This window comes from Schistocerca piceifrons, chromosome 6 (genome assembly GCF_021461385.2).
Source record: "Schistocerca piceifrons isolate TAMUIC-IGC-003096 chromosome 6, iqSchPice1.1, whole genome shotgun sequence".
In the NCBI taxonomy this organism is placed as follows: domain Eukaryota; kingdom Metazoa; phylum Arthropoda; class Insecta; order Orthoptera; family Acrididae; genus Schistocerca; species Schistocerca piceifrons.
Window position 1 is genome coordinate 90,022,413 of NC_060143.1, and position 14,058 is coordinate 90,036,470.

The 14,058-nt window shown below is 38.2% G+C and overlaps 2 protein-coding genes across 4 annotated transcripts in view; one reads left to right on the forward strand and one right to left on the reverse strand.

Annotated features, from left to right (window-relative positions):
• The window catches only part of LOC124802494 (transmembrane protein 60), a 47,809-nt gene extending 36,601 nt beyond the window's left edge, over nucleotides 1-11,208 (reverse strand). Inside the window, exon 1 of the mRNA XM_047263311.1 lies at nucleotides 10,535-11,208. Within this exon, the coding sequence (XP_047119267.1) occupies nucleotides 10,535-10,714 (180 nt within the window). The 5' untranslated portion in view covers nucleotides 10,715-11,208. The remainder of the gene's footprint in view (nucleotides 1-10,534) is intronic.
• The window catches only part of LOC124802493, a 91,682-nt gene that overhangs the window by 7,007 nt on the left and 70,617 nt on the right, over nucleotides 1-14,058 (forward strand). The window contains exons 1-2 of one of the 3 annotated variants that reach the window (XM_047263307.1): nucleotides 11,642-12,291; nucleotides 12,477-12,556. The exons of 1 other annotated variant lie outside the window; for it this stretch is intronic. In XM_047263307.1, the coding sequence (XP_047119263.1) occupies nucleotides 12,162-12,291; nucleotides 12,477-12,556 (210 nt within the window). In that variant the 5' untranslated portion in view covers nucleotides 11,642-12,161. Of the gene's footprint in view, nucleotides 1-11,096; nucleotides 11,593-11,641; nucleotides 12,292-12,476; nucleotides 12,557-14,058 lie in introns of those variants that run through there. One more of the 3 variants, XM_047263308.1, reaches the window with a different exon arrangement.

The window sequence follows — 14,058 nt, forward strand, 5'->3', positions numbered from 1 at the left end:
TAGACATTTATATCAAGTGCCATGTTTACATGGGAAATTTATGAAGTTAACCAAAATTGCTGCCTTTTAGACCAGCAATGAGTATAAGTTGTGATGTCGCCATGACAATGTTTGATGATCTACTTGGAGGAGCTCCTGGTTAGAGAAGTCTGACTCTTCATGACATTAACTTGCTCGCAGATGATGGTTTTTGTTTTGTTTTTTGGTGTGTGTGTGATTTTTCTTTGTGTGACACTAGATTCAACAAAGGATTAAACAGTCAACTGGTTGCACATGAATGGTAGGTACGTTGACTATGGTAGGTACATTGACCTAGTCCAGCTCCAAATTCTGACTATTGCTTTTTAGCAATGTAATTTTATGAGTTAACAACATTTCATTCTAATGAAGACACCTGTGTCAAAACCTAGGCCAATGTACCTACCGTTTATGTGAAACCAGTTGGCTGGTTAATCTTACATTGAAACTGTAGAATACGGTTGCTGAGTAACAGCCATGGTCAAAACTACAATACTAGATTTGTGTGTAGGCCGATTCTGTGTTATTAGTTGCAGTTAAGAATGACTAATTAAGATTGGTGGGTATCATGGAGTTTGTTTTGGCTATTTTGGTCAAGTTAGGTTTTCAATAATACTTACTTCAGCAAGTTTTGGTTTTTGGCATTGTAAAGTTTGTTCTAGCAACCCAGGTGAAGTAATGTTTTTCATGTTTTCAAAGCCAGTATCTGTAAAGAGCTGTACTTTCTTGGTATCTAGGACTTCGGCTCGAGCTATAAACACCAAGTGAAGTTTTCGATATCAGTTTTTTGATTGAGTTATGGTTTAATTTGAACAATATAGGTCAGGTGAAACTTCCGAAACTAGTTATCTGCACATTTGTGTTGGTGTTGTACAGCTGAGTTTATCTGTTTAGGTTAACTGAAGATAGTGATACCAATTTTGTGGATTGTTTCATGTTGGCTCACCGGACTTTAGCGTGAGGTTTTGTTTGGATATGTATTTTATGTTAGGAATGTCGTACATAGAGCTGAGTTTTTCTCTTCAAGTTAATCGAAGGTGGCGATACCAATTTTGTGAATTTTTGCGCGAGTTTTTGTACGAGAATGTTTTTTATGTTAGGAATGTCATACATTTTGTTTGTTCCTGCCCGAAACTACCTGCTTACTGTGTCCCTTTAGTTTCATGTTCTGCTTCAAATTAATTTGATATATTTTGTATAATGGGAGTGTTTCCATCTTGACTGTGTGACGTAATGGTCACAGTATTGCATACGGATGAAAAGCCGGTGTCCGCCATCTTAATAATGTCACAGGTCAAAGCAGACAGCTGGTATCGGACATTTCGATGTTCATCTAAATTAAATGGAGATCTTTGACTACATTACATATACTTTATGTTACATATCTCCAGTGTGACAAGTTCGTCGTGGATGTCGAATAATATATTACAAAAAAACAATATGCTAATGTTCCTTCCACAGTCGCCAAATAAATTATATTCAAGGATGTGGAATAAGTAAAACTGAAATCTTAAACATAGTTTCCATTAAGTGATAATAATCAACTTGTCACAAAACATATAAATGTACAATAATTGAGGGGAATATGATGATTCTCACTAAAGAGAGAATCTGTTTACAACATTTATTTATATCCATCTTAGCACTGCATCAAAGACGTGCTGAAATCAGATTTTACATAGGACATTATTTGATGTTATTAATAATATACACATGTAATAATATATACACATCAACTCCGCCAATGCCGGTCCCAAGCCCGGGGCCACATCTCGCAAGTGATGAGGAAGGAGGAGGGGGAGTAGTAACACCTCGTAAAAAAACCTGTGTCCACTTGGCTCTGGATGGTAACACCCTGTGAGGGGCCCTGCCTGGGGTTACAGGTGAAACCCCAAAATCCAGACATGTCTGTGTGGTAGCCACCGGTACTCTGGTCAGTGTCTGTTGGCTCTGTGAGCTTGGTTGTGATTGAATCTTCTGGAACTCAAAACTCCAGTCGAAAATATGTGAGATCCTTTGTGATTTTACCACCAAAACCTCAACAAAAACCAATAACCATGACAGAACAATGGGAAAGAATCCACAACCCTGGGCCCCAGTTAGTAAGACTGGGTAATAAACCTGATCATCGGATTTCAGGAGATCACACATGTCATGAAGAGATCTCGGGCGGGGACTACTCAAGAGGATGTCGTTATCAGGAGAAAGAAAACTGGCGTTCTACGGATCGGAGCGTGGAATGTCAGATCCCTTAATCGGGCAGGTAGGTTAGAAAATTTAAAAAGGGAAATGGATAGGTTGAAGTTAGATATAGTGGGAATTAGTGAAGTTCGGTGGCAGGAGGAACAAGACTTCTGGTCAGGTGACTACAGGGTTATAAACACAAAATCAAATAGGGCTAATGCAGGAGTAGGTTTAATAATGAATAGGAAAATAGGAATGCGGGTAAGCTACTACAAACAGCATAGTGAACGCATTATTGTGGCCAAGATAGACACAAAGCCCATGCCTACTACAGTAGTACAAGTTTATATGCCAACTAGCTCTGCAGATGACGAAGAAATTGAAGAAATGTATGATGAAATAAAAGAAATTATTCAGATTGTGAAGGGAGACGAAAATTTAATAGTCATGGGTGACTGGAATTCGAGTGTAGGAAAAGGGAGAGAAGGAAACATAGTAGGTTAATATGGATTGGGGGACAGAAATGAAAGAGGAAGCTGCCTGGTCGAATTTTGCACAGAGCACAACATAATCATAACTAACACTTGGTTTAAGAATCATGAAAGAAGGTTGTATACATGGAAGAACCCTGGATATACTAAAAGGTATCAGATAGATTATACAGGGCGTTTCAAAAAGAAAGAGCAGATTTCAAACATTTATTTCTCAAAAACTACAAATGATAGAAACACAATTCCAACGGTCCTTCACTCAATATGAGTACCAAATGTTACACAACAAATATCAAAACTGTACCTCAATATGAGCACCATTTGTTACACGACAAATATCAAACCGGTATCTCATTTCTTGCCACACACGACGCAACTGGTCTTTAGTTACCGAATTCACGGCCGCAACAATTCGATGTCGTACCTCTTGAAGAGTAGCGGGCATAGGTGGGACATAAACACAGTCCTTTATGTACCCCCACAAATAAAAATCGCAGGGAGTAAGGTCTGGTGACCTGGGAGGCCACAGACGATGACATTGATCTTGTGCTCCTGCTCTTCCAATCCACCGTCCTGGAATGGTGTTATTTAGGTACCGTCGTACAGGTTCAGAGAAGTGTGGTGGGGCGCCATCTTGCATGAAGATGAAGTGATTTGAATCTTCCTGAAGTTGAGGAAATAGCCAGTTTTCTAACATGTCCAGGTAAATGGTTCCTGTGTGAGTCTCTTTCATGTTGAATAACGTCCCTCGGAGTTTCACTCGCCCAAATTCGTACGTTATGCCGATTAACTTTACCAGAAATGTGAAACGTTGATTCATCTGAAAAAATTAATCGTTCGGCAAAATTGTCCTCTTCCATGTCCTGTAGAATTGCAGTTGAAAATTCGAACCTTTTGTTGTGGTCGTCAGGACGCAATGCTTGCAATAACTGCAGTTTGTACGGCTTCATGTGCAGACGGTTACTCAGAACGCGCCATACCGTTGTTTTAGACATGTTTAGTTCGTGACTTGCCCGTGCCGTGGATTTTCTAGGGCTCCTTTCGTAAGCTGCACGGACACGCTCGACATTTTCATCCGATGTGCGTGGACGACCCGTGCTTTTTCGCTTGCAGATGCAACCATCTTCTACGAATCTGTGATGCCACTCATAAATTTGCTTATGACGAGGCGGCTGTTTGTTGAATTGACGGCGGAATGCACGTTGCACACCAACAATGGACTCTAACTTTGCAAATTGCAGCACACAAAATGATCGTTCCTGTGGTGTCGTCGCCATTTTCCTACAAACAAACGCCAGCGCCACTGCGGATTTGCATGGAACTTCTGCGCGGACCATTGAAAAACTTTGAACCTTTCTCTGACAAGAAACGTTTGAATTGTGTTTCTATCATTTGTAGTTTTTGAGAAATAAATGTTTGAAATCTGCTCTTTCTTTTTGAAACGCCCTGTATAATGGTAGGACAGAGATTTAGGAACCAGGTTTTAAATTGTAAGACATTTCCAGGGGCAGATGTGGACTCTGACCACAATCTATTGGTTATGACCTGTAGATTAAAACTGAAGAAACTGCAAAAAGGTGGGAATTTAAGGAGATGGGACCTGGATAAACTGACTAAACCAGAGGTTGTACAGAGATTCAGGGAGAGCATAAGGGAGCAATTGACAGGAATGGGGGAAATAAATACAGTAGAAGTAGAATGGGTAGCTTTGAGGGATGAAGTAGTGAAGGCAGCAGAGGATCAAGTAGGTAAAAAGACGAGGGCTAGTAGAAATCCTTGGGTAACAGAAGAAATATTGAATGTAATTGATGAAAGGAGAAAATATAAAAATGCAGTAAGTGAAACAGGCAAAACGGAATACAAACGTCTCAAAAATGAGATCGACAGGAAGTGCAAAATGGCTAAGCAGGGATGGCTAGAGGACAAATGTAAGGATGTAGAGGCCTATCTCACTAGGGGTAAGATAGATACCGCCTACAGGAAAATTAAAGAGACCTTTGGAGATAAGAGAACGACTTGTACGAATATCAAGAGCTCAGATGGAAACCCAGTTCTAAGCAAAGAAGGGAAAGCAGAAAGGTGGAAGGAGTATATAGAGGGTCTATACAAGGGCGATGTACTTGAGGACAATATTATGGAAATGGAAGAGGATGTAGATGAAGATGAAATGGGAGATATGATACTGCGTGAAGAGTTTGACAGAGCACTGAAAGACCTGAGTCGAAACAAGGCCCCCGGAGTAGACAATACTCCATTGGAACTACTGACGGCCGTGGGAGAGCCAGTCCTGACAAAACTCTACCATCTGGTGAGCAAGATGTATGAAACAGGCGAAATACCCTCAGACTTCAAGAAGAATATAATAATTCCAATCCCAAAGAAAGCCGGTGTTGACAGATGTGAAAATTACCAAACTATCAGCTTAATAAGTCACAGCTGCAAAATACTAACACGAATTCTTTACAGACGAATGGAAAAACTAGTAGAAGCCAACCTCGGGGAAGATCAGTTTGGATTCCGTAGAAACACTGGAACACGTGAGGCAATACTGACCTTATGACTTATCTTAGAAGAAAGATTAAGGAAAGGCAAACCTACGTTTCTAGCATTTGTAGACTTAGAGAAAGCTTTTGACAATGTTGACTGGAATACTCTCTTTCAAATTCTAAAGGTGGCAGGGGTAAAATACAGGGAGCGAAAGGCTATTTGCAATTTGTACAGAAACCAGATGGCAGTTATAAGAGTCGAGGGACATGAAAGGGAAGCAGTGGTTGGGAAGGGAGTAAGACAGGGTTGTAGCCTCTCCCCGATGTTGTTCAATCTGTATATTGAGCAAGCAGTAAAGGAAACAAAAGAAAAATTCGGAGTAGGTATTAAAATTCATGGAGAAGAAATAAAAACTTTGAGGTTCGCCGATGATATTGTAATTCTGTCAGAGACAGCAAAGGACTTGGAAGAGCAGTTGAATGGAATGGACAGTGTCTTGAAAGGAGGATATAAGATGAACATCAACAAAAGCAAAACAAGGATAATGGAATGTAGTCTAATTAAATCGGGTGATGTTGAGGGAATTAGATTAGGAAATGAGGCACTTAAAGTAGTAAAGGAGTTTTGCTATTTGGGGAGCAAAATAACTGATGATGGTCGAAGTAGAGAGGATATAAAATGTAGGCTGGCAATGGCAAGGAAAGCGTTTCTGAAGAAGAGAAATTTGTTAACATCCAGTATTGATTTAAGTGTCAGGAAGTCATTTCTGAAAGTATTCGTATGGAGTGTAGCCATGTATGGAAGTGAAACATGGACGATAAATAGTTTGGACAAGAAGAGAATAGAAGCTTTCGAAATGTGGTGCTACAGAAGAATGCTGAAGATTAGATGGGTAGATCACATAACTAATGAGGAAGTATTGAATAGGATTGGGGAGAAGAGAAGTTTGTGGCACAACTTGACCAGAAGAAGGGATCGGTTGGTAGGACATGTTCTGAGGCATCAAGGGATCACCAATTTAGTATTGGAGGGCAGCGTGGAGGGTAAAAATCGTATAGGGAGACCAAGAGATAATACACTAAGCAGATTCAGAAGGATGTAGGTTGCAGTAGGTACTGGGAGATGAAAAAGCTTGCACAGGATAGAGTAGCATGGAGAGCTGCATCAAACCAGTCTCAGGACTGAAGACCACAACAACAACAACATGAAGAGAAGAATCGGAGCTTCTCAAAAACCCTCATGACAAGGAGAATATTTTTACATGGAAACACTCAACACAAAAATACTACTGAAGCCAGGTAAATTGAAACAATTTACAAACACCATGGATAAATTCAACATGAAAATTATGGCAATACAGGAAACATGATTCGCAGATGAGAACCACTTTGATTCGGAAAATTATAGAAAATATAAGAGAAAGTCTGATATAACCATTCCATGAAGTAATCTCAAACTCTTCGGAACAGGATTTGTAGTACATAAATCAATACTGGACTCTGTAATAGATTTCATCTCAAAATCAGAAAAAATTTCAACACTGACAATGCGATCTGTAAACAAAGCCTATACACTAATTAGTGCACATGCCACCACAAATAATTATAACAAGAAGAACCCAGAGATGATAGAGGAATTCTGGGAAGATCTGGAAGAAACTATCAGCAAAATCTCCGAGAATCATGTAAAGGTGTTACAAGGAGATTTCAATGCCCAGTTAGGCAAGGAAAGAAAATTCCGAGACATGACAGGGAAACACACGGCCCATAAGAGAACAAACAAAAATCAAGCAAACTTGATAAATTTCTGCAGGAATTTTGAGCTGAAAATCATGTCAATGCAATTACAGAAAACCAGTAGTTTGGAAATCCCCCAACAATAGTCTAGGAGAATTTCAGATAGACCACGTAGCAATATCCATGAAAAACGCTGGAGAAATAATAAACGTAAGAACTAGGAAAGGAGTCTTTGAGTATGATCACCTCTTCCTCCCAGTCAAAGCAAAATTTATACCAGACAGACAAATCAAGAGAACCAACAGACCTTCCAGAAGAGATCCAGAGTACCTGCAACTAAAAAAAAAAAAAAAGAAATAATAGAAGAAATTACAAAAATGAACAGCAACAACTGGATAGAACTGTCAGAAAAAAAGAGAGACCTTATAAAATTGGGGCAACCAATGAGAAAAAGGAAACATCAATTGTTGAACATGACATGCACCAGAGCCATAGAAGACAGAATACAAGCCTGAAAAAAAATTTAATAGCCATAGAACACAAGAAAAATGGGAAGAATTCAACAGAATACAGAAAAACACTTCAAAAATAATCCGCAGAGAAACAAGAGGTTATGAAAACAGCAGGTTGAAGGAAATAGAAGAGGACTTCACCAGAAGCATATGAAAATTTTACAAAATATTCTGAGAAAATATGACAGGCTATCAACCTCCAAGCTTATGCTTCAAGAGGCAAATGGAACACAGGAGACAAATCTAAAGAAAAACTGTGAAATATTAGCTCAATACTTTGACACATTAATCATCTGCGATGAACCAAAACAGAGATTACAGTTTACAAAACCAAAACTTAAACAGGACTCTGAACCTCCAACACATGAAGAAATAGTGAAAATAACAAAATCATTGAAAAATAACAGAGCACCAGGAGAAGATGGACTGATAGCAGAAATATGGAAATTAGACCATGAAAACATTACACCCAAAACACACAGAATAATCAAAAACATTTGTGAAATAGAAAAGACGCCAGAAGAATGGAAGTCAGCCCTAATACACCCTCTCCACAAGAAAGAAGACAAAACAGACCCTAATAACTACAGAGGAATTTCATTACTGTCTGTGACATACAAAATTCTATCCAAAGCTCTATTAAATTGCCTAGAACCTCAGATAGATCCACATATCAGAGGGTACCAAGCAGGGTTCAGGAAGGGAAGATCGTGCAGTGAACATATCTGGTGTCTGAGAACAATATTAACAATGAGAAAGCCCAGAAACACCACAATAACATTTGTTGATTTAAAGAAGGCCTGCGATTCCATAGACAGAGAAACAGTTTTCAATAACTGGAAGAAACAAAAGAAGACAAGACCAGAAAACTAATCCAGGAAACGGAAATACGGAAGCGTCCGATCCCGCCCGTCTGCTTTGACCCATGACCTCACAAATATGGCGGAAACAAAAACAAACACACACACTTTCCACAAGAAGCCTAATGACACTAACGGGACAAGCGTGGGAAATGGGGTGTTTTGGGTGGGGGGCAAACTAAATATAAACAAATTTAGACGCCTTGCGTAGCTACAACGTGTAAGTGAAGACAGCCATGCATGAATACCCACCCACCTCCCCAGCGGTCGTAACCCCTGCAACCCATAGACGATAAAGATGCTTCAGTAGCTGATTAGTGTTTTTTGTCTTTTTTAAAAAAAAAAATCTCACGGGATAGAACGAACAGATCAGAAAGATAAATATAATAAACTAAAACAGAAATTGGGGGAAACAGATAATTAAAATAAGTAATAAGTGTTTTTAAATTTAAAAAAATCTCACGAGATAGAACGAACAGATCAGAAAAGTTAATAAAATAAGATAAAACAGAACTGGAGACAGGCACACTCAAACCAAACTCCGCGCCGTCATGACGTCACACACGACAACACCCTTACGTCACGCGTCAAAGCCGACGCGTTGGATCGGACGCTTCTGTCGACCCCAGGAAACATTAACAAATACAGAATCAAAAGTCAAGTTCATGGGAGAGATCTTGGAACTGTTCGAAATCAACAAAGGAGTGAGACAGGGAGCTAACCTGTCACCCATTTTATTTAACGCAGTTTTAGAGAAAAATAATCAGGACATGAGACAAAGGAGTCAATGTGTTAAAGATAGGGAGAGACAAAAATAGAACCATCAACATAAAATGTCTGGCCTTTGCTTATGATATAGCCATCATAAGAAATAAGAGAAAAGAAGCCAAAGAAGCCCTAGAGACACTACATGACATTGCAGCCAGAACAGGACTGCAAATTTTCTTATCAAAAAACCCAGTACATAGACACAAAATCCACAGACAGAAGCCCATTGGTAACGAAGTATGGAAAGATAGCACAAGTAGAAAGTTTCAAATACCTGAGAGAGATTATACTGAAAAAAAAAAAGGACTAAATTTGACAGCCAATGAAGAAAGCGTTGCAAAGCTACAAAAAGCTTGCAGACTTACATGGAACCATTACAACAAAAGAAGTATTTCTGTTAATGCAATTTTGTCATATATTGACATGATGGAGACCATGGATGTTGTTTGAAGACAAATGTTGATGGTGTTAGGACAGCAACCAGCCACAAATTTGTGGCTGGTTGCTGTCCTAGCACCATCAACATTTCCGTTAATGCCAAATTAAGACACTACAAAACAGTAGTCTTACCAGAAGCCTTGTATGTCTCGGAAACAACAGTAATCAAGGGAAGAAAAAAAATCAAGGAAATGGAAAAGCAAGAGAGGAAAATTCTGAAAAAGATATGTGGGTAAGTTCAGAGGCAGGGGATCTGGATAAAAAAGCTGACAAAAGAACTGTACAAACATACAGAGACAACTACAGACAACATCAGCAAAAAAGAAGGGCTAAATTCTATCGGCACATTTATAGGAGAAACAAAAATAGGCTGATCCAGAAGATTTTTAACATAGTGATGAGTAATTTGATGAAAACTAACTGGGCAAAGGAGAACATGAAAGACCTCAAGAAACTAAATATCTCCACAGAAGAAATAACACACTGAGAAAAATACAGAGAAAAAAAAATCAGGAAACAGAAATTCGAGGAAGCACCAAAAGAGAAGAAGACAGGAAAGACATAGACAGAAGAGAGGAAGAAGAAACACAGTGAATACATGAGGGGTTTTCGGGAAGAGATGAGACGAAAAAAAGTGCCGTGAAAATTGATTGTATTTTAACGCTCTCCTAAATGGGGAATTAACAATGATGATGATGATGATGATGATAATACACACATTAGTCAGGTATACTACTTGCAGGCGTACGAAACTCTTCAGTTGAGTAGGAGTAGTCTGCTATCAATAAATCCTTTGGGTTACTCTTGAACTGAACTTTTTATGGCTGTTGGCAAGTTATTGCAAATGTGTGGAACTGAATAACGGGCACTTTTCTGGACCGAAGTAAGAGACTGCAAATACCTGTTAATATTCTTACTTTTAGAATTGATTCGGTGAACTCAAAAACTCAAATGTTGCTTGGAAGAAAGCTATTTTCGACTTCTACTGACAACGGAATCTATCCAACGTTCCCAGAAGTTGTTAAAATCATAGCAGTTACCTTGCATTGTGATACTGCATAAAACAACACGTACACCAGCAGGATCAAGTCGTAGAGCCACAGGGGTACGAAAACAATAAACCAGTTCCAATGAGTTCGAGAATCAAGCCGCAACACCAGTAAAATGAAAAACACGAGTAAAATAAACCACGTAAATAATGCACGATGCAAAACAGCCATAGTGGTGAACTATTTACAATTCGTCGCCAGTTTATTTACTGCTCATTTGTTTGGTAAATTATCCATCTGAGAGTATGAGATAAATTCCTCAGACGCTTTACTCCGAAACTACTCATTTCACACCGTATCAGAGTGACAGCGCAGATTCATCCCTCCTGTCTAGTCTGCGGAAGAGTAATACGAGCATAATGAAATATGTTACACACGCAAAAGATGTTTAGTGAACGAATTATGTCATCAGCGTTGACACCTTGTGGTTTCTGACATACTTCATGGCATTCTCCTCTACGAATAAACAACACACGACTTCTAAGCGGCATGACATTGACAACACACCACAGTCCACAAGCCCGCAAACTCCCGAACACAAAGATATGACGAGGAAAATTGTGTTCAGTCCATCACAATCGGTCTTTATCACACTTCCACTTAAATCTCCGAAGTGAATTGTGGATACATTTCGATATTATATCATCCCATTTGAAAATTATTGATGAAGGCAGTAATCTTAGTCTTCTTAGACTCGGAGGCAAAATACTTATACAATAAATAATACTGTCTGTGTCGGCAGAGAGAGTATTTTCGAACCAACTGTTTGGCGTTTAATGTTTATGTATATCTCATGATACAGTGACACGAGAAGCTAAAGGAATAGTCGTGTTAAACTTTTTTAATCGTTTTCTCACTGTTGAAATATGGTCAACGACTGGTCACCAGAACCGCCGAGAGAAGCGGAGGAAGTGTCATGTAATAATTCAGAAATTGCGCCCTTTGGCTTAACTAGCTCAGACAGCGACGATGACAGCGTTCATCCTGATGGTTATGAACCACTAACTAATATGGCACTTGAAGAAGCAGAGAACGAAGTGACTGATACCGTAAGTTTATTGAATAGTGTTCTTCGTGACTAGTGAACACACGAAAGGTGGAGAAAACTTACCTATTGCAGCCATATGTAGCCCACATGGGTACTTAAGTGTGCTCTTTGGTTTCTGTTAAATCTTGTAGTAGACCATATCTTGATCAAGTTAGTCTTTTGGTCAAGTTAGTTTTATTAATCAAAACTATTCGCTATCAGTGTATGGCACAATCTTTCATGGGATCTGACTTGTAGAGATGATTTTTTTTTATCAATGTTTAGTGAACTTACAGTAACACAATAATTGAGAATTATTTTGTACTCTCATTCCCGATATCGTGGTTTATTTCATTTTTCGATGTAAACACCTTGCTAAAGCACTGCAGATCTTCCATTCACTAAATGGAACATTGTATGAACTGCGGCAGCCTTGTGCACAAAAGGATAAGTAATTTCACTCTGCAAGGCATTTACAGGTCAGACAATAAGACTGTGGTTATTGCATGCGAACTCTTCAATGAAGTGTGCTGCAAAACATTTAGCAGTGACTAAGGGATCAGTGCAGACATTGCCATTGAAGGAGACGTCATGAACTGTTGTAGAGCCTTGGTGGCTGTAGATGTAGCAGAGTTTAGTCCATTCTTGAGATTATGGGGTTTGTGCTCTGACAGAAGATACACACTCAAGCACTCCTGTTTCCACAGTAGGGTGAAGTGGGGTAAGTGTAACCACGTTTTGGCATAGTTCAACTTTGACACAAAATTGCCAACTTGTTATTGAAGATATGATTTTGAAATTTCTCATGCTTAAAGTTTGACTTATTGACTTTTAAACAATATACATGTTGTTTTTGAAAAAAAATTATATGGTCAAATAATTGTTTTCAAAATTTTCTGTTGTGAGGTTACACTTGGCCTATGGTTCGGGGCACGTGTAACCCCGCATTGTTGTACCCATACAGAGCATTGCAAAAGAGACTTGGGGTAAGTGACCTGATTACCCAATTTTTACTGAATTTGAAGATTTTTAAATTATTAAAACGTCTTAAATTTTACTCAAGATATGAACTTTTTTGCACACGCCTCTTTGTATATTATGAAATACACAGAAAATGTTAGCTAAACTAAAAAAGAATTGTTAGCCTACACCATAAAACACTGAAACAGAATGCATCATAGATGATTTATTTTTGTTTTAGGCCAGTTATTTATTAGTTTAAATTCTACAAAAGTAATATTTTTTCTTTAGTAGGCAAGTTAACAAAAATAATGAAATATCTAGTCTCAAAAGAAAAGAAAAATTCACATTATAAGTTCACTTTCTGTTATTTTTCATGGTAATTGAACTAAAGTTGTTGGCAATTTGCGTTTAATGCTAAACTGCACTAATTCAACTTATTATATTCAGACTTAGGCCCTAACTATTATTTAGTCACATTTGGTCATACAACATTCAGTAACACCAAATGTCAGATCTCTCTTGTGACCCAAAGTAGGCTCAGGCAGCACTGAAATGACATCAGAGGATGGAACTTCCATCTCATCTCTTCTATCAGGCCAGTAGAATGTGGTGCCATGCTTTGTCTTATTTTTGCATCTGAGGAAAATCACTTTCTGGATCTCCTAAATCACTAATTTTGGTAACTTGGCCAATAAAATGAACTTTCTTACATTTTATTGCAAAAGCTAGCAGAACATAGTTTCCAACTGTAATTATATCTTTGGCTTCAAAAAAGTTTGCCTCTTCTTCCTCTTCTTCACAGTTTATCATTTCTTTCCTGAGATCGTCCAGTGTTATTATGGTCCCATTTTCTTCATCACTACTTAGATTAGATTAGATTAATACTAGTTCCATGGATCATGAATACGATATTTCGTAATGATGTGGAACGAGTCGAATTTTCCAATACATGACATAATTAGGTTAATTTAACAACATACTTAAGTTAATATAACAACTTTATTTTTTTTTTTTAAATTTATATCTAAAAATTCCTCTATGGAGTAGAAGGAGTTGTCATTCAGAAATTCTTTTAATTTCTTCTTAAATACTTGCTGGTTATCTGTCAGACTTTTGATACTATTTGGTAAGTGACCAAAGACTTTAGTGCCAGTATAATTCACCCCTTTCTGTGCCAAAGTTAGATTTAATCTTGAATAGTGAAGATCGTCCTTTCTCCTAGTATTGTAGTTATGCACACTGCTATTACTTTTGAATTGGGTTTGGTTGTTAATAACAAATTTCATAAGAGAGTATATATACTGAGAAGCTACTGTGAATATCCCTAGATCCTTAAATAAATGTCTGCAGGATGATCTTGGGTGGACTCCAGCTATTATTCTGATTACACGCTTCTGTGCAATGAATACTTTATTCCTCAGTGATGAATTACCCCAAAATATGATGCCATATGAAAGCAATGATTGAAAATAGGCGTAGTAAGCTAATATACTAAGATGTTTATCATCAAAATTTGCAATGACCC